Here is an 18,112-nt window from a genome sequence, read left to right on the forward strand (position 1 = left end):
TTGGCTCGTCTTAAAATATTGAAATCTATACCTTTTTACCGCTGACCCTATGCGACGCAACCTTGTTTTATGTATATCAAGTTAAAAAATTTGTACGCTGGTGTCTGTTTGGTACCAAATAATTCTGTAATAAATGTACTATTAAAATGTATAATCGATGAATTTTTGGCTCGTCTTAAAATATTAGAAATCTATACTTTTTTACCGCTGACCCTATGCGACGCATCCTTAATTTATGTATAGCAAATGAAAAAGTTTGTACGCTGTTGTCTGCTTGGTACCAAATGATTCTGTAATAAATGTACTATTAAAATGTATAATCGATGAATTTTTGGCTCGTCTTAAAATATTAGAAATTGATAATTTTTTGACGCGGACCCTGTGCGACGCATCCTTATTTTATGTTTATCGTATTAAAAAATTTGTACGCTGGTGTCTGCATGGTACCAAATGATTCTGTAATAAATGTACTATTAAAATGTATAATCGATGAATTTTTGGCTCGTCTTAAAATATTAGAAATCCATACTTTTTTGACGCGGACCCTGTGCGACGCATCCTTATTTTATGTTTATCGTATTAAAAAATTTGTACGCAGGTGTCTGCATGGTACCAAAAGATTCTGTAATCAATGTACTATTAAAATGTATAATCGATGAATTTTTGGCTCGTCTTAAAATATTAGAAATCTATACTTTTTTACCGCTGACCCCATGCGACGCAACCTTGCTTTATGTATATCAAGTTAAAAAATTTGTACGCTGGTGTCTGTTTGGTACCAAATGATTCTGTAATAAATGTACTATTAATGTGTATAATCGATGAATTTTTGGCTCGTCTTAAAATATTGAAATCTATACCTTTTTACCGCTGACCCTATGCGACGCAACCTTGTTTTATGTATATCAAGTTAAAAAATTTGTACGCTGGTGTCTGTTGGGTACCAAATGATTCTGTAATAAATGTACTATTAAAATGTATAATCGATGAATTTTTGGCTTGTCTTAAAATATTAGAAATCTATACTTTTTTACCGCTGACCCTATGCGACGCAACCTTGTTTTATGTATACCAAGTTAAAAAATTTGTACGCTGGTGTCTGTTTGGTACCAAATGATTCTGTAATAAATGTACTATTAAAATGTATAATCGTTGAATTTTTGGCTCGTCTTAAAATATTAGAAATCTATACTTTTTTACCGCTGATCCTATGCGACGCAACCTTGTTTTATGTATATCAAGTTAAAAAATTTGTACGCTGGTGTCTGTTGGGTACCAAATGATTCTGTAATAAATGTACTATTAAAATGTAGAATCGATGAATTTTTGGCTCGTCTTAAAATATTAGAAATTAATACTTTTTTGACGCGGACCCTGTGCGACGCATCCTTATTTTATGTTTATCGTATTAAAAAATTTGTACGCTGGTTTCTGCATGGTACCAAAAGATTCTGTAATCAATGTGGTAGTGTTCTAGTTAATGTAAAATACGAATAGAATATATATGAATAATGTTCCTTGTCTTTATTGCGTTAAATATTTCGTAGCGGTGACAAGAGATAAACATACAATGCTTATATTTTGCAATGTACAGCGAGTGCGGTATGCGCGTCATACTAACCTTGTTGCATCATTCGCACGGCGAGCCTCGAGCGGACAAGTAGTATCGCGGACGGTGTCCTGTATTGTTGTTATCCTTCGAAAAGTGATCATTTCTTACGAACAAGCATACTTATTACCCGCAATTAGTCTATATTATCTATGATTCTGCATCAAAACAGGTATTAGGTTTAATTTATTTACTCATATATTTAACGTAAGAACCAAACCATAACCTAACGTAATAACCTAACCAAAGCAAGAAAGTATGGCAATTATATCTTGTGATATTTATACAAATAATAATTATATTTCTTTGATAATGATTAGATAATATCCAAATATATCTCGTAACGTGCTGATTGTTCATTAATTTAAATATTTATCATTTTCTGCTTGAGAGAGAGAAAAAAAGAGTGAGAGAGAGAGAGAGAGAGAGAGAGAGAGAGAGAGCGAGAGAGAGAGAGAGAGAGTGGTAATGTGAATTGTGAGCGTGAAAGAGAGGAAGAGTGAAGGAGAGAAAGTGGAAAGTGCGTGCGTATATAGTACTACACGTGAATCGCCGGAGCGACTATTTCAAGTAATAGAAAATCGTAATATATCGATTATTAATATACAGATTATAGAATAATACAGAAACATAGATTTTTTTCGCCAAATTTATGCATTTATAATGTATTGTGCGCCGAAAATTGAATTTTAATTGTATATGTATGTATCTGCAGATTGTCGCGTCTTAATTTGACTCACGTAGTACCGTGAGAAGTTGCCGCTTTAGAAGTTTTCGGCGGAACGGTCACGGGCACGAAACGGATCGAGAGCGGCGTGTAATTAGTAAGTACATAATTAATACATCTCAATATGTGTTAATTATATGTATAATAGAGTCAGCGTTTGTATCGGTGATTTGTCGAAACGCGTATTTCGCGAAATTTATTCCACAGGAAAATCTATCGCGCGCAAACGGTTGATAAAGCGATGATTATATTTTTGGACATTTTATTGCGCGTATAGATAATATTGTCTGTGGCAAATCTGATTTATTGACATTTGCACGCATGACATAATGCAAAGTAGAAATTTGCCTTAAAACGCAAATGTGTTACTTGTTACAGGAGGAAGATGCATAAAAGTGTTAGGAGCAACAGGTGTAGCATCGTCATGGACAGCGTGCAAAGTTAGACGCGCGACTCTCGAATTTCCTTCATTCGTGATTCTCGCTCGCGCGCTATTTGCAAGATGTAACGAATGCCGTGCGAATCGTAGTTTTATCAATTCGTATAATTTTCACATTGTTTCTCGTCGCGATATGTACAAAGTATGCATGCGAGTAATATCGAAAGTGCCGTGCAAAGTGCCGCGCGATCGCAATTAACCGAATCTTCGCGATTAATATCGGGAGTGCCACGAAAAGTATCGCGCGTCGTCGTAATTAATCGAATATTCGCGATTATAATATCGGGAGTGTCGTGGAAAGTATCGCGCGTCGAATTGTAGTGCCGCGCGATCGTAATTAAACGAATATTCGTGATTAATATCGGGAGTGTCGCGCGAATAATAATCATCGTAAATAAATCTTGTTTTCGGGGATACATGTTACGTGAGTGCCACGAAGGAGGAAGGAGCAGCAGTGACGAAACAGGAGAGGAGAGGCAGACCAGAAAGGTAAAAAATAATATATATATTTTGTTCAATTAATTGAAAAATAAGTCAGAATATTAAAGCAATATTTTTACTTTTAAATAATTTTTAAATTAGTTTAATAAATCTCTTCTTTTTATTTAAATATCTTTAATCTCAATTTTTTATCTTTGTTTTATTATTTTTAATTATTCAAAAAATTATCTTCTAAATTTTTTTTCAATTATAGAAATTAATTTAATAATTTTATATTTTATAAAAGGAGCAGCAGGATGATGGGCAACGGCAGAGCAACCGTAAAGTAAGTCATTTATGATCTATTTAATTTATTGGCGGCGCTTTTTATTGGCAGCAACAATATTTTGTCATTTAACTTGAATTCGAGGGCATTCCAAAAATATATTTTTTCTTGATATATAGAAAATTTGGAGTACAATTTAAGAAAGATAATAAAGATACAATTCTTGCAATATTAAATATAATTTAAATTATATTAAAATTTTCAAAATAAAAATTATTTAGATAAGAACTAAAGAAAAATTTGAATAAAAATATGATTGTAGAAATTAATAATAAAATAAAAGTTACGTAAATTATTTAAAATGTATTTTTATAGAAAAATAAAAATTATATATTTTGTCTGATTAATTGAAAAATAGGTTAATAATATTTTTACTTTATTATATTTTTTAAATAATCAATTTAATAAATTTCTTTTATTTATTTAAATATCTTTAATTTTAATTTTTTATTTTATTGTTATAATTATTCAAAAAATTATTTCTTTAATTTTTTTAATTATAGAAATGAATTTAATTATTTTATATATTATAAAATTTTATTTCTTGCTTATTTTTATACTTTAATTTTTTAAATAATCACTTTATTAAATTTTATATTTCAATCAATAATCCATTTATTTAATTTTATATTTCAATTTATTAAATTTTATAAAATAAATAGAAAATTATTAAATTAATTTCTATAATCGAAAAAATGTAGGAGATAATTTTTTGAATAATTAAAAAAATAAAATGTAGATACAAAATTGAGATTAAAGATATTTAAATAAAAAGAAGAAATTTATTAAATTGATTATTTAAAAAATTAAAATAAAAATATTACTTATTTTTCAATTATTCAGACAATATATTTATTTTTAATTTTCTATAAAAATATTATATTTTAAATAATTTACATAAATTGTAGTTTTTGATAGTGATGAGCTCACATATATTATATTGCATCATAGCACTAGCAAATCTAATTCTTGCAAAATTTCTTATCGAAAGGAGTTCTGCCTATATATGTCATGTGAGTTAGATGTATATTACAATTTATCTCCGAGAGATTTCCTATTTTTTGCCCTTGTTTTTATCTATATAAGGAATTAAATATAAACAGCAGTGTGAATTTTAATCGAGATAAATTTATTCAAAAAAAAAATTTGAATAAAAAAATTATAATATATCGCAGCGTATTTCGAATAATGGAACAACTATTATTTATGTGAATAATCAATATATTATATATTATATTATAATTTGCATACTGCTCGGAGAAACATTATAAATTATAAACTAAATATAATTAAAAATGATTTAAAAATGGCTATGTCCAATTTTATCTTTGTGTATAAAATTTTATATATATATTTAATATATATACATACATATGTATATTTTGCATATTTAAGTTATGAAATATTGACAAATCTTGAGTATTTAATATAAAACTGATTTATTGTTGGAATACTCTGCTTTTTTCGAGCTTGAATTATTGTTGCGAGTATCGCGCATTTTAACGCAGGCGGGCACCTGTTTAGCCCGCGCGGAAATAAGCTCGATAACGCGCAAGCGAGAAATTGGGAAGATATATATTGAGGTTGATAAGTCGGGTCGCAAACTCACACACATACAGACGAGCACTCATCGCGTTTACGGGCGCCTGGAACAAACATATAATAGTAGGTCTTTCTCGGATAATTCAGCGTACCGCGCATAAGTAATATAAAGAACGGAAGGATAAGGTACGGCAATCGTAGCCGCAGAGTGTAACAGCGGGCCCATCAACCTTTTTTTCCTCTCTGGCCGATTTCCCTTCTTTTTGTCACTATGCGGATTGGCGAAGACAGCTGTAGAAACTTGGGGATTTATGGCCCTTGCGGCCTGCGAATTTTTGTTTTCTGCCGAACGACACACCGCGTCGTAGCGTTTGAAATCTCCGCGTTCTCGTACGACGATGTCCCTCTCCCCTGATAGGGACTCAATTAATATTTATGGGGATATCTCCAGCCAGTTGCGTTGTCTGCACTTCTCTCCTCTTGCCTCTCTGCCGCGTCTTTCCTTCCAAGTCCTATTTCCAGTTATTCTCTGAAATGGAGGTTGCAGCAATGGTTAAATTCTAACAGTCGCTCAAGATAAAAAATCATTGATATTACACGAAATAATAAAAAATTTAAATCAAATAATATAATTTAAAATTTATGATTTAATGATAAACAATTTATTCATGCTATTTAACGCGATACAAAACGTCGCTACGATTATCCCGATCTGAAAAATTGTCACGCGTACGCACTGTCAAAGTATTAAGCCGATCCACCAGAACGGCTAGACGATATTTCATGATAGCGGTTAGTTGATGGCAATAAAATGCTATCTGGTTTCCACTTCGAGTCACTTAACGTTCTTGAAAACATTTAAAGTCCTTAGAAACGCGAACTATCCGCGTTATAAAATACTACCTCGCCACCTTCGCCGCAGCTACTTATTATAATGACATTATTCTCACTCTCCCTCATTAACTATACCATCAACCATCAACGATACTTCCTACACCTTCCTTCCTCTTTCCCTGTGCTTTCGCAGTCAACGATACCGTCAAGATAAGTAGGAGATGTATCTTTTTATTTCTACCTTTTTCCCGTCCGTTCTCCTTTTCTTCCGTTCTTCTTTTCTCAGCACGATGATCGTGACTGAATTAATTTCGGTTTGATACGCGTAGTAGATCGTAATCCATTTATCTCGAGGACGAGTTGTTACGCTTTTACTCCCTGCCCTTAGCGATGTCCTTAGCAGGAAACAGGGCATTATCATTTGTGCGGATATCAGATCTCTGTCTTTGTATAAAGTGTGAGCGATATCGAACGATATACGATAATTAAATGGATGAGATTATCGGCGCTCGTCTCATAAAAAATCGATTCATGTATCTAAAATGTATCTAAAAAAATGGACCTGATCTCTTTTTCTCTATAAGAAAATTCGCACAAAAAAATATAATCCTCTTCAATTTTTTGTATAATATAAGTGGATTATTATATCTTTCTTTTAAAATAGAATAAAAAAAATATAAATTATTCAATACAGAACTTAGGAACAAATCTTATTAATATAATATTGTAAAATATTAATTATGTAATAATAATAGAAATATTTAAATGCATTTATAGAAAAAAAAAGAAAGCCAGGAAAAATTTATGGTAAAAATTTATAATTGTCTCATGCGATAAAATAAAAATAATTAAATTAAGGTGATTATTGTAATTATATATATATATATATATATATATATGTATATATATTAATTAATCATATAGTGATGTAGCAACAATTTAATAGTGAAACGCACACACATACATATTGCTTGCAATATATTTATATACAAAACAAATATGAAAATTTGTTATTTATTGTTATTCAACTGCAAAGTTTATACGCAAAAATGATTACGCTTTTCTAAAACTTCTCTAGGTTTTATAAAATTACGCGAAGCTACTAAATCTAGTTTCTTTAGTCAAGAGGTAGCAAGGCACTAAACAAAAAGTTAGTATCCATTTTTTATACAAGTCAGTAAATTGCTCCAGCGAAGTTTAACTACAGCTCTAGTTAAGATAAAAACTTTGAATCTAAAGGGAGGAGCCTCTGACGAAGTGATCGAACATTTCTTGCGGATTCGAGCTGCCACTTTACCACATTTTGTTGATGCATATTCACGGATCAATATATATATATATATATATATATATATATATATATAAATTACCTATGTAAAAAAAAATTTTGTGAATGTTCTTTCACTTCAAGTATGGCAATGTAACATTAGCATTTAATCTCATTCAAAAAATTTAGCAGTTTCTCTCTAAATAATGCTACTTACACTAATTACATATATATTTATATATAAATTTTTTATGTTATTGCCATATAAATCTGCACGAATCTCACGATTCATAAACTTTTTCGTTTACCTTCCTTTCCTGGGATTTTTCTAGCCACATGCAGCCACTCTCGTTTCAACTGAAAGTCTTAAATCCTGCACGACACAGAATTTCATCGATATTCTTTAATAAATTCGAATGGGCTGTTCGAGATCCCCAATCCTAGTTGTAAATATTCAAAGTTTTTATTCCAATCAGTTTTTCTCTCCCATCTCCTTGCTCTCACACCCTAGAATTTCTGCCTCTAACCCTCAGTTTCATTCTAACACGGCCGCATCGCGAGAAGAAGGAACAATCGAAGTTTTACTCGGAATGGATTTTCGGACGGAAAAAGAAATTTCCTATCTCAATATTCGCGAGGAGGCTCGCGTGCGTTGTCTGAAATCGAAATTCTCGATCGGCCGTTGTGGTAAATTTCGACGATACCTCTCGTAAGCAACCCATGATTTACACCTGAAGTAAATTATCTTTTTACGTTACGCGTGTCTTTCAAACTACAACGAGCTCTTCGTCATTTAAGATGTAAAATCGCAACGGGAAGAAAATAACCCGACGCGCAAACACGATTTTTTTTAGCATTTCTCTTTTCCATTTTCAGTTCGCGCAATGTGTTCCTCGTCTCATCTACCTCACGTTCATTAATCTTCGCCGGCTTTCGGTATGTCTTGCACTCTGACATTTTAGTTAAAAAGTTATGACTGCAACGCGGGCTGCAGAGAAAAGATTTTTACATTTTTTTTCGATAATCGACAATAATCGTTGCTTGGGAAACGCAAAAGAAAATCTTTCGATAAATAACGCATTAATTAATAGCAATTCGTTACACAACTGTATGAAGATTTTTAAACGAAGAGAATAAATTAGCTCGTAGAAATGACGCTAATTAATTTTCCGAGAAAATAATATGTTTCTGGAGTGGAATTTTTGAATGGCAGCAGCCTCGTAGCGCAAACTATAAAAAGTATGATTGTCCATGCCGTTTATAAATACGACGCCTATGTTCATTGTGCGATCGTACCGGCACGCAAGACATGCAGTGGACGCGTGTGCTTCCGACGACGTGCAAAGAGATAGAGGAAATTAAATTAAATTTAAATTAAGTTCAATTAATTAAGCCGCTTCCCCCGTGGGAACTGCGCTTCTGCGCTCGCTCGTTGTCCCTGAAATTCACCTCCTGCGAAAGGGCTGTCTGAGAGGGTAGTGATCCTTGTCTGGCGCCGGATACGGAACTAATCTCTTTTAAATTAGTATTAAATTCTAAACGGTCCCGAGTCCGTACGCGATGTTATTAAATTCCGCTGTGGTGCCACGTGTTGCCGTGAAATTTTCTCGCTCTCCGAGCGAGTCGGCATGGGCCCGATGTTTTACACCGATCATAAATACGGTGGACTCCTCTATTACGTTCCGGCAGCGTTACGATTTCCGCAATATACGGTATAATCTTTCATATACGAAATTGTCTCGACAAGATTTAAAGACCGCTTCGAAACATCTGCGGATTTTTAATGATATGCGATTAATAATGTCATATTTATTCAGCCCTGTTCGGCTAATATAACATGCCCAAATCGTAAAAATGAATCATTTAAAGTTACGACTTGTTTATGGTATTTAAAATAAATATCGTATTAGCTGCAGTAAGTCGAAGCAAATTGGATTAAGTATACAAAAAATTAATTACTTTCCTTCGCAAGCGTCTTTGATATATAACGGCGAATTAACCGGCAAGATCGATACGACCTAGTGTCAGTTTAGTTTAGTCACTATTTTTCTAAACTTGCGCTTCGCTACAACTTGATCCAAAATCGCGCACGTCAAAACGTAAATCAATGCTATAACTATAAGTCATCGGCACCAAAAGAAATATACGTTAACGACAGACAATTCGGGCGAGGTTTCGATCCCGATTGTCGGTGTCGTGCCAAAGAGCCGAAACTACCTGCCCTAGTCTGCACATAGCCGTTCCAATAGATACTACACACACACATGCACAAAATTATGTATATATATATATATATATATATATATATATGTACTTCAGTATTTAAGCAACCAATTACGAGCGATCGTAACGGAGGATCGTAATATGGGAGCGGCGACTATATGCCGAGCGGGGTGCTACCTTATAAATTTCACAAAATTGGCTGCACCACCGTCACGAGGCAGAGGTGGTAATAATGACATCGGGTGCAGTATTAAAATTTTCCAAAAATAAGTGTCGCTACTACCGTATATTGTGCGCCGCGATATTGCCATATGCGTTTTGTTATATACGCATGCTTTCGTACGCTAACTATGGCGAATAACGCGATGCAATATCTATATTTTCAAGCCAAACGATTTAAAAAGTAGACAATATAAAATTATATTAAGATATAATATAATTGTAGCTACGTATTAATCTATTATGATAATTACATATTTCTCGGCAATGTAAAAGAACATTTTAGCCGTAAAAGTATCTTGTATATAAAGAATTTTCCCTGATATTTTCTAAGAGATCCATATTTCTAAATTTGTATATAAACTCAACATTTATAATATGCATAAAAATGTATATACCATAACATCAATTGCAAAATGTTACAGTGCAAAATTATTTATACGCAATTCTCCATCTGCGAAGATTCTTATCTCTTTGTTTTCAAGCACATTCTAATGTGCTCGAAAGTTTCCTTTTAGTTTAAAACAAACGCAATTGTACCTTCGAAGTTTCCTTTCTCGAAATAGTCGCAAACGATGTTCTTCTCTCGCTCTAATAGAACGCATCTACCTACGTCGCACAGCTTGAAACTTGCAAAATATTCTCTAAAAGTTGTGGCTGTGCACCGCTCGAGGTCACGTTCCTAGCTAGAGACTGGCTGAAAAATGAATCTTCTCCATAGTGAAGTGAGATAGGTGCCGAGACAGTCATACATTTCGTACAAGAGGATCTTCCTTTAGTTTGACTTTTTTTGTGATATATTGCATACCAACCATTACACACCGATATATAAAGCTGCTGTCGCTCTATATTTCACGACGATGAATTAAAAGTCGATGAAGACATTGCAAAGTTATTAATTAATTAATGAGCCGAATAATGCGACTATATATCTGTTAAATATTACATACTGTTCAAAAATTAAATATTAACGAATTTGCTTTATTGCAATTATGCGATGAATCGTCGTATAGATTATCTTTTTATAAATTTTTTTTTCCTGCTTCATCACGTTGATCAGAATAACATGTTAAATATAGATAAGGTGATATCATCGTAATGAAAATTGAACGATCAAGCTTTTTCGACTAAATAAACGTTCAACAGAATTGCATTAAAACGGTGATGAAATTTTAACTTCAATAATCCACCCTTCTTGTAACTTTCTCTCCCTTTCTTTCGTATGCCAAACCAAAGTACATCCTTACGCGACCCTCGGTCCCTTATATCCTGACTACCCGAAGTAAATAAATCATCGTGCCGCTTCAATATGTTCAGCAACGATTACTCACGCTAAATAAATAAGTGATAAGCAGTGATTATTACGTTAAAGAGCAATTTGTAAACGCTCGTTAAGTAATAGAAAAGGATAATTAACTCTCAACTATGCTCGGATGTAATAATAATCTATAATTTGCCATAATAGCGAATAAAACATTTCCCGTAAAAAAAAGAAAATATAAAACCGTTGCATCAAATATGAAACAATTATCTATATGAAATAAAAAGAGCAAAATAATATGTGGTAATATACATAATATATATTAAGGGGATACATGGAACTATTACGTACATGAAAAGGATTAGCCTATCACGTATATGGCAAGAGCCTGTAAAGGGAAGGATGTGCTATACAGAAAGGGGTCGCCGCTTGAAGCGTGGGATAAATATAGGCGACGTTAATAAAGTCTTATCGGCGTGAGGCCATGCGTGTCGACTTAAAGCCATGGACGCACTAATTCACTATGCTAATGTCAGTCGGCCGGGAAAACAGTCGAGTAAGGTAATACAATTTTCCCGGACACACGAGTATCTGCATAGAACACAACATGTATGTATGTATATACTCAACCATGTGTGGGAATAAATAAAACTGTTCTCAGAAACAGTAACAAAAATTGAAATTTTCCCAAGTATCAATTTATTATATTTCGATAGCTTTCCGAAATATCCTTTTATTTTCAATGACTCTCATGATGTAGGCAGGAACGAGAACAGAGAAAAAAAGCAAATAAATTCCACTATACGTATTCGGCATATTATATTTACGATACTGACAGGATGTAATCTGGAACATTGTATAATGCAAAGCAAATCAGAAAGAGGAAAAGGATTCGACGGCAAGATAGCCTTGCGAATAAAATCCGAGCTGACATAACGCGAAAGCATTACGAGCAACGTAACATATCTCATCTCATCTTATATGACTGATGTGTGTTCTTTCTTAAATCTTTCTCTTTTGAGATACCAGATGAATAATATTTGATTCTATTCTCATGTCCTGCTTTGTTTGATTTTACGATAATTATATGCACGATAATTATAAATAATAAAAGTAATAAAAATGATAGAAATTTTTTTCATAAAAAGATGACAAACTATATGTTATTTATTGTATAAAAAATATCACGATCTGTAATGAGATTACCAAGGAGATTACGTACAGTTTCGAAATATATTCGCAAATATACGCAAATAAAATTAATATTCACAAATTAAAATTATATGTTTTAAAGATATTTTTCTTTACTATAAAATAATAATACTTATGATTATAACACAATAAAAAATTATAATTAATAATAATATTTTGATGAATATAATAAATACAAATACTATAAATAAAAAAGTTCTATGTGTTTTATAAATTTAAAATAACTTACATAACTCCTAAAATTTTGTAAATTCTCAATTAATTAGTCTGAATTTGTTATTATTACTATAATCGAAAATTTGTATTTCTATTGTATTTATCAAACTGATTGAAAATTAAAAGAATATTTAAGAGAGTGGCTTTATTCATTTATATGTATATAATGTTCATTTAAATTCCATGCAAACATATCGAATTGACGTCCATGCTTTTCGGCTAACCAGAACGTTGTCATAAGATATTACTCATTTACTCAATTTTTTTTCTCAAGTACGACTTCCTATAAAAGTCTAAGAACATATAGACCATGATAACAACTTGAGACATGTAAATGTATGCTAATGGTTTCCGCGTTGGCTCGCAGGATGGTAGAAACATTTGAAACGTATGAGCAAACTGGATAACAAATTGGATCTGAAATAAGAAATATTATGTCAATTTTTACTGTAATAAATGCGCGGAGACATATGTATTTGTAATCATTTTTTAAAATAATATATTGTATAGTTAAACGTTTAATAATATTAATTATTTTAATATGATTTTTGAATATAATGATTCTCTTCTCGTGTATGTTAGCTATTTTATATTTAGATAAAAATTTGTCAAAGCAAAATATATTAATGAAATTTTCGGAAGAGATGCAAATAAATATTTGCTACGAATCATGTAAAAATAACAAGAACACACAATATTTATACATATAGTGTATGTTTGACAGCTATATATATATGTATATTACATAAAATATATATAATATATATATATATATATATATATATATATATATATATATACACAATATACATATATATCGCATGTAAAAAAACATTTTGCCCTCGTCCAACCTCTGACAGGAATTCTAGAGCGCAAAAACTCCGCGCAAAATTAAACAACTACGTAACCCGATAAATCGTTCCGTCGATATCGCCGGAAATAAAAATTCTCCAGTAACGGATTATTTAATTAAAAACGGTACCACGAGCCTTCGTCCACCCACTTCACCCCGCCCCTCACTGTTACGCTCAAATGCAAACCGAATTGGGATTCGACGAGAACACGTGTGATTCTGCAAGCAGCGCTTACGGAGCTTTTCAATCCCTCGTGAAAAGCCAGTTATCAAGTTATGGGAGCGCTGTAACCACAATGAAGTTCGCATGTATGAACATATCACGCAAAACGCGCTATTTCATATGCCCGCATGAATCTGGAGTACGTTGTAAAATTATTAAAAATCGAACGTAAAAACCTAATTATTTTGAACAATCGATGGCTAAAAATTTGTTGGAACACCGCAATATAGCAAATATAAATTGTCATAAAATTATTACGTACCAATTGCAAACGTGTCATATATTTCTTCCAAGGAATGACTATCTTTTGCATTTCGGGTCCCAAAGCAGTACAGAAATAATACATGTACATGATTACGTGTATTACTAAATTGGGCAATATATTAAAGGTCCACATGCCACCTGTATATATATTTAATCTAATCATTACCTGCACGATTGTATCGTAATTATAAATATAAGAAGGTATATACATACAATATGTATATATACAGAGTATATATACAAAGTGTTTCAGGAGGAATGGTCAGCATTCTAGGACATGATTGTATACATCATTTTAAGCAAAAAAGTTTATATACATGTGTATATTCTGGACAGTTATAAAAATACAACGAATTCAGTTTTAAGAACGAAATATATTTATTAACTTATTAGAATCAAATTTTATGAAACAATTATACATTAAATTTTAAGCTTACAATACATTTGAATAATTAATATTAATTAATAAACAATAATTTCAATTAATTAATAATAATTTTGGCATGAGTAAATATGAGCCATTTTAATTATACCAGAAACCAAAAATTTCAAACTAATATAGGATTTATCAAACGTGACCTAATTTTTACATTCATAATCATGGTAATAGGGGAAACGACAAAAATTTAATATAATTGTTTCACAGTATTTGGTTATACTAATAATAAGTCTAAGTTAATAAATGTATTTGTTCTTAAAGTTGAACACGTTGTATCTTTATAACCGTCCAGAGTAAGATACATGTTTACATAAACTTTCTTGCTTAAAATAATATAATGTATACAATCATGTCACCAAAAGCTGACCATTCTAAAACACCCTGTATATTGTGTATATATATATATATATATATATATATATATCTCTTTAAAATGTATTAAACCAGTATGTACAGCATACAATTCGTTATAAATCTTTCTATTCGATTACAATATGAATAAATCAATGACTTAATTTTTCTTCTAAAAATATATTATTTTACTTATTGCTATCTAATGCTTACCAGGTACATATTTACAGGTTATCCATACCAAAAGAACAATCATTGTGTGATGATATACGTGAAGAAATGATGCTTGATTATATTTTTTTCTGAAGATAAAAAACACGGTATCTCCAAGCTCGATGATTTTTAAAATTACAATCCGCCATGCCCATCGAACCATCTATAAATAATAAAAATTTATATTCACGTGCACGTATACACATAGACACACACAAACACACATTGTTTTTATAAATGTTAAAGAAAATTTCTATATTAAATACTTTTACATTGAATTCAAATTTTGATTTTATATATGTTAAAATTCCTGAAGTTCTTGTAAAAATATTTTAATATTTTAAATATTTTAATTTTAAATATTTTTTAATAAATCTCGAAAAATAAGGAATATATTTATTATACATTTATATATATATATATATATATATATATATATATTATACATTTAATTTTATTATTATAGACTTTAATCACAGTGTTACGTACGCTAAGCGACATAGGATCATTTGAAATTACTAAAGGCTCACATCCCAAGGAAAGATGTGTTGTGTAACCCGATGTTAATATCTAAAAGACGAAGAAAATATTATTACAATAAGTAAAAACATTAGACGTAATTAATAAATATATATATATATATATATAAATTATTAATTATACTTGCACCATAAAATGAAACAAGATTTGCAGTTGCAATAGAAATATTATAACACATCATAGTCGTTGTAAGCGTGTAAGGTTTTCTATTCTTCATATAACGTGGTCCAAAGTAAAGTACAAAAGATAAATAAGCAAGTAAAATTAATGCTATATTAAATGGATTTGACATAAACAGCCAATCAGAAACTCTGGGATCTGTAAAATTCAGAAAAAAATTCAAGAATTTTAAAACAAAATACTATATACGCATGCAATAACATATTTAAATTAAAAAGGAAAGAAAACAGATTGTAATGATGTCGTGACGCAATGCGTAGAAAAATTTTTTAAATTATACAATTCTAAAAGAAAGAAATTAAAAACATTTTATCACACATTTAATTAAAAAGAACCTCTCAATATACTCAATATACTCAAAGAAATAACTACATTTTTTATATAATGTTATTATATATATATATGCTCAAATATTATATTCATTTATTTTCATCCATTATAATATATTTCACATATATATGTACATGTATAGTATCTGTATCCAATTATTTACTCGTTCATTTAACTTACCCGAAATTTCGTCGAAGAGATAGTGATAAGTGTTCATGATTTCCATATCCTAAGAATAAACAACGCAAACAAGACATAAATTAATTTGTAGTCACACCTTCAATAAACACGACTAATATTAACGAATTTTATTTATTACCGATCAGAGAAACAAACCAAAATAAACCGGAACTTACTTTGATAACAAAATAAAATTTATTTAAAAGTTGATTTCGAAATCTTGAACCGTGTATGAGATCGAGGCGAAAATTATCAATCTTATTCGATATGAGTAACGCGAGAGTTTCTGCGATCTGTGCGCTTTAATCGATTGACTTTCAAGAACTGAATATTCTACCGTTATGCTCTTGATATGATCTGAGAACGATTCTCGTTCAGTTCCAGAAACCAGTCCGCAAGCAACAGCGAGTTTTTTATGATTAGACGATTAAATGTATACAAAGTAAATCTTAGTAAATCAATACATTAATATTTGAATTAACATAATATCCGTTGATTATGATTGATACACTTTCATAAAGATTCAGATCCTTATAATTTTACATACATTAGCACAAATAATAAGTCACATAACTGACTGATAAAAAATCTAAAATCCAGTGTCACCTCTTATCGGCAGTTGATCTGTGTGACTGGTCGTTTAAGAGTCGTTTTGGCAGTATATATAGTTGACTATGCGGATATGATTGTGCGCTTCTAATATGCTCAACCTTTAGACTGTCGCGAAAGCCACTTTTGTAGCTCTCTTGAGTGCTAATAAGTTTATGATATTTTTAATAAAGAAATAAAAATCATAAAATATATTAAAAAATGTAAATATTGATAAACATACACAAAAATTTTTAAATATAAAAAATATAAAAAATTATAAATCAAGCAAAAAATTAAAAAAAAATTTTTTTTAATTATAAAAAAACAAATAAAAAGAACCAAAAGTCAAAAAAGATCTTACTACGGCCATGTCTTTATCTCTGAATAATGCTAAAGAAAAATTATTCTCTGCATGAGTCTATACGTTTATATTCAATTATGTTGTCAATACTCTTAAGCTCGAAATTTCATAAATCTATGCTCAGAATTAAAACTTAATGCCATTATCACTATGAAACGTCAGATGGAAATCCGCGACGACGTAAATTGTTGTTTAAAAGTGGCGAGAAAAAACCGGTAGCTGCATAATCATTTACATACTAAGTGTATAGATTTCATCGCAAGATAAGTAAAGATAACTATGTAATATTTCTTAATCGCTGGCCTTGGCTTATAAACAAAATTGATATATTCCTTGGGCCGGCATAATCAACGACACGTGTAAGAGCTAACGAAGTAACGCGCGAGGGAATTTCTCAGCTGTTATAATGTGCGAGCATGTTTGCGAGCGCATTTTATGCATCGTCCGAGAAGTAATCAAAAGTATAAGAAATATAATAATAAAAAAAAAACAAACTAACAAACAAAGACTATGTGTCGAACAAAACGTTTCTTTTTCGCGTCTAAATATTCGAGAAGGTACGATAACAATCTAATTTAACAAAAATATACTACTTTCTCGAACACAATTGTTATTTATATTAGCAGAATGATCAATCATCAAATGCAAAATTCGATGAATTCGGTAAATATCTCAATGCAGAAATATAATAGAATGATATGTATATACATTAGATACAAAGATTTATATTGAATAAAAAAATAATTACAATTATAAGTAAAACTTTTACACAATCTCTAACAATTGAACAAATTTTTTATTTCATTAAATTTCGAACAGTTAATTAGTATTTAATAATCAATGCAATTATAGATTGACTCTTAAAATCAGCATTCTACTGAAATATTTACATAGGATAAATTTAATGGAGCATATTTTGTATAGAAAAACATTTTACAAACAATGTAAATCAATAAAACAAGATACACATTAACAATCAAATAACAATTATGATACACACCTTCAAAAAAAGATTTGACAGATTCTTCCCACATTGTGACTCCAATTTTTCTGCCGACATTTAAGAAAGACTTGTATAATCAATATTCGTGTTAACAACTCTCCGCGTCGGTAACCTATTGTGCTTTACGCTCATCTGCAGGCCAAGAACCCCTAATAGGGGTTTGGCTTAGAATACAGGGTTGTAATGGATGTTTGAAGTGCCCTGTAAAGAGGCGACCATTACCAAATACGTCAGAACATACGTCAAGTAAGAAAGAGATATATATTTAA

General features: G+C 30.9%; 2 protein-coding genes across 6 annotated transcripts in view; one reads left to right on the forward strand and one right to left on the reverse strand.

Annotated features, from left to right (window-relative positions):
* The first annotated feature begins 1,715 nt into the window (after positions 1–1,715).
* The window catches only part of LOC145937669 (uncharacterized), a 98,944-nt gene continuing 82,547 nt past the window's right edge, over positions 1,716–18,112 (forward strand). The window contains exons 1-4 of the mRNA XM_083040866.1: positions 1,716–1,781; positions 2,325–2,433; positions 2,715–3,264; positions 3,503–3,541. Coding sequence (XP_082896992.1) covers positions 3,193–3,264; positions 3,503–3,541 — 111 coding nt within the window. The 5' untranslated portion in view covers positions 1,716–1,781; positions 2,325–2,433; positions 2,715–3,192. The remainder of the gene's footprint in view (positions 1,782–2,324; positions 2,434–2,714; positions 3,265–3,502; positions 3,542–18,112) is intronic.
* LOC145937026 (very long chain fatty acid elongase 7) lies at positions 12,444–16,513 on the reverse strand. 5 transcript variants are annotated; one of them, XM_083039767.1, is made up of 8 exons: positions 16,495–16,513; positions 15,889–15,937; positions 15,326–15,516; positions 15,148–15,228; positions 14,659–14,821; positions 13,654–13,793; positions 13,298–13,453; positions 12,444–12,732 (listed from the first exon to the last, which is right to left on the reverse strand). In XM_083039767.1, exons 2-8 carry the CDS (start codon positions 15,932–15,934, stop codon positions 12,568–12,570), a joined length of 942 nt encoding a protein of 313 aa, XP_082895893.1. In that variant the 5' UTR covers positions 15,935–15,937; positions 16,495–16,513; the 3' UTR covers positions 12,444–12,567. The 5 variants fall into 5 exon arrangements, with proteins under 5 accessions (XP_082895893.1, XP_082895891.1, XP_082895892.1 ...); XM_083039765.1 differs by having other exon boundaries at positions 16,436–16,502; XM_083039766.1 differs by lacking the exon at positions 16,495–16,513 and adding an exon at positions 16,226–16,413.

Source organism: Prenolepis imparis, unplaced genomic scaffold (genome assembly GCF_030444845.1).
Source record: "Prenolepis imparis isolate NDT839.2.m4 unplaced genomic scaffold, iyPreImpa1.0 SCAF_6, whole genome shotgun sequence".
Classification (NCBI taxonomy): domain Eukaryota; kingdom Metazoa; phylum Arthropoda; class Insecta; order Hymenoptera; family Formicidae; genus Prenolepis; species Prenolepis imparis.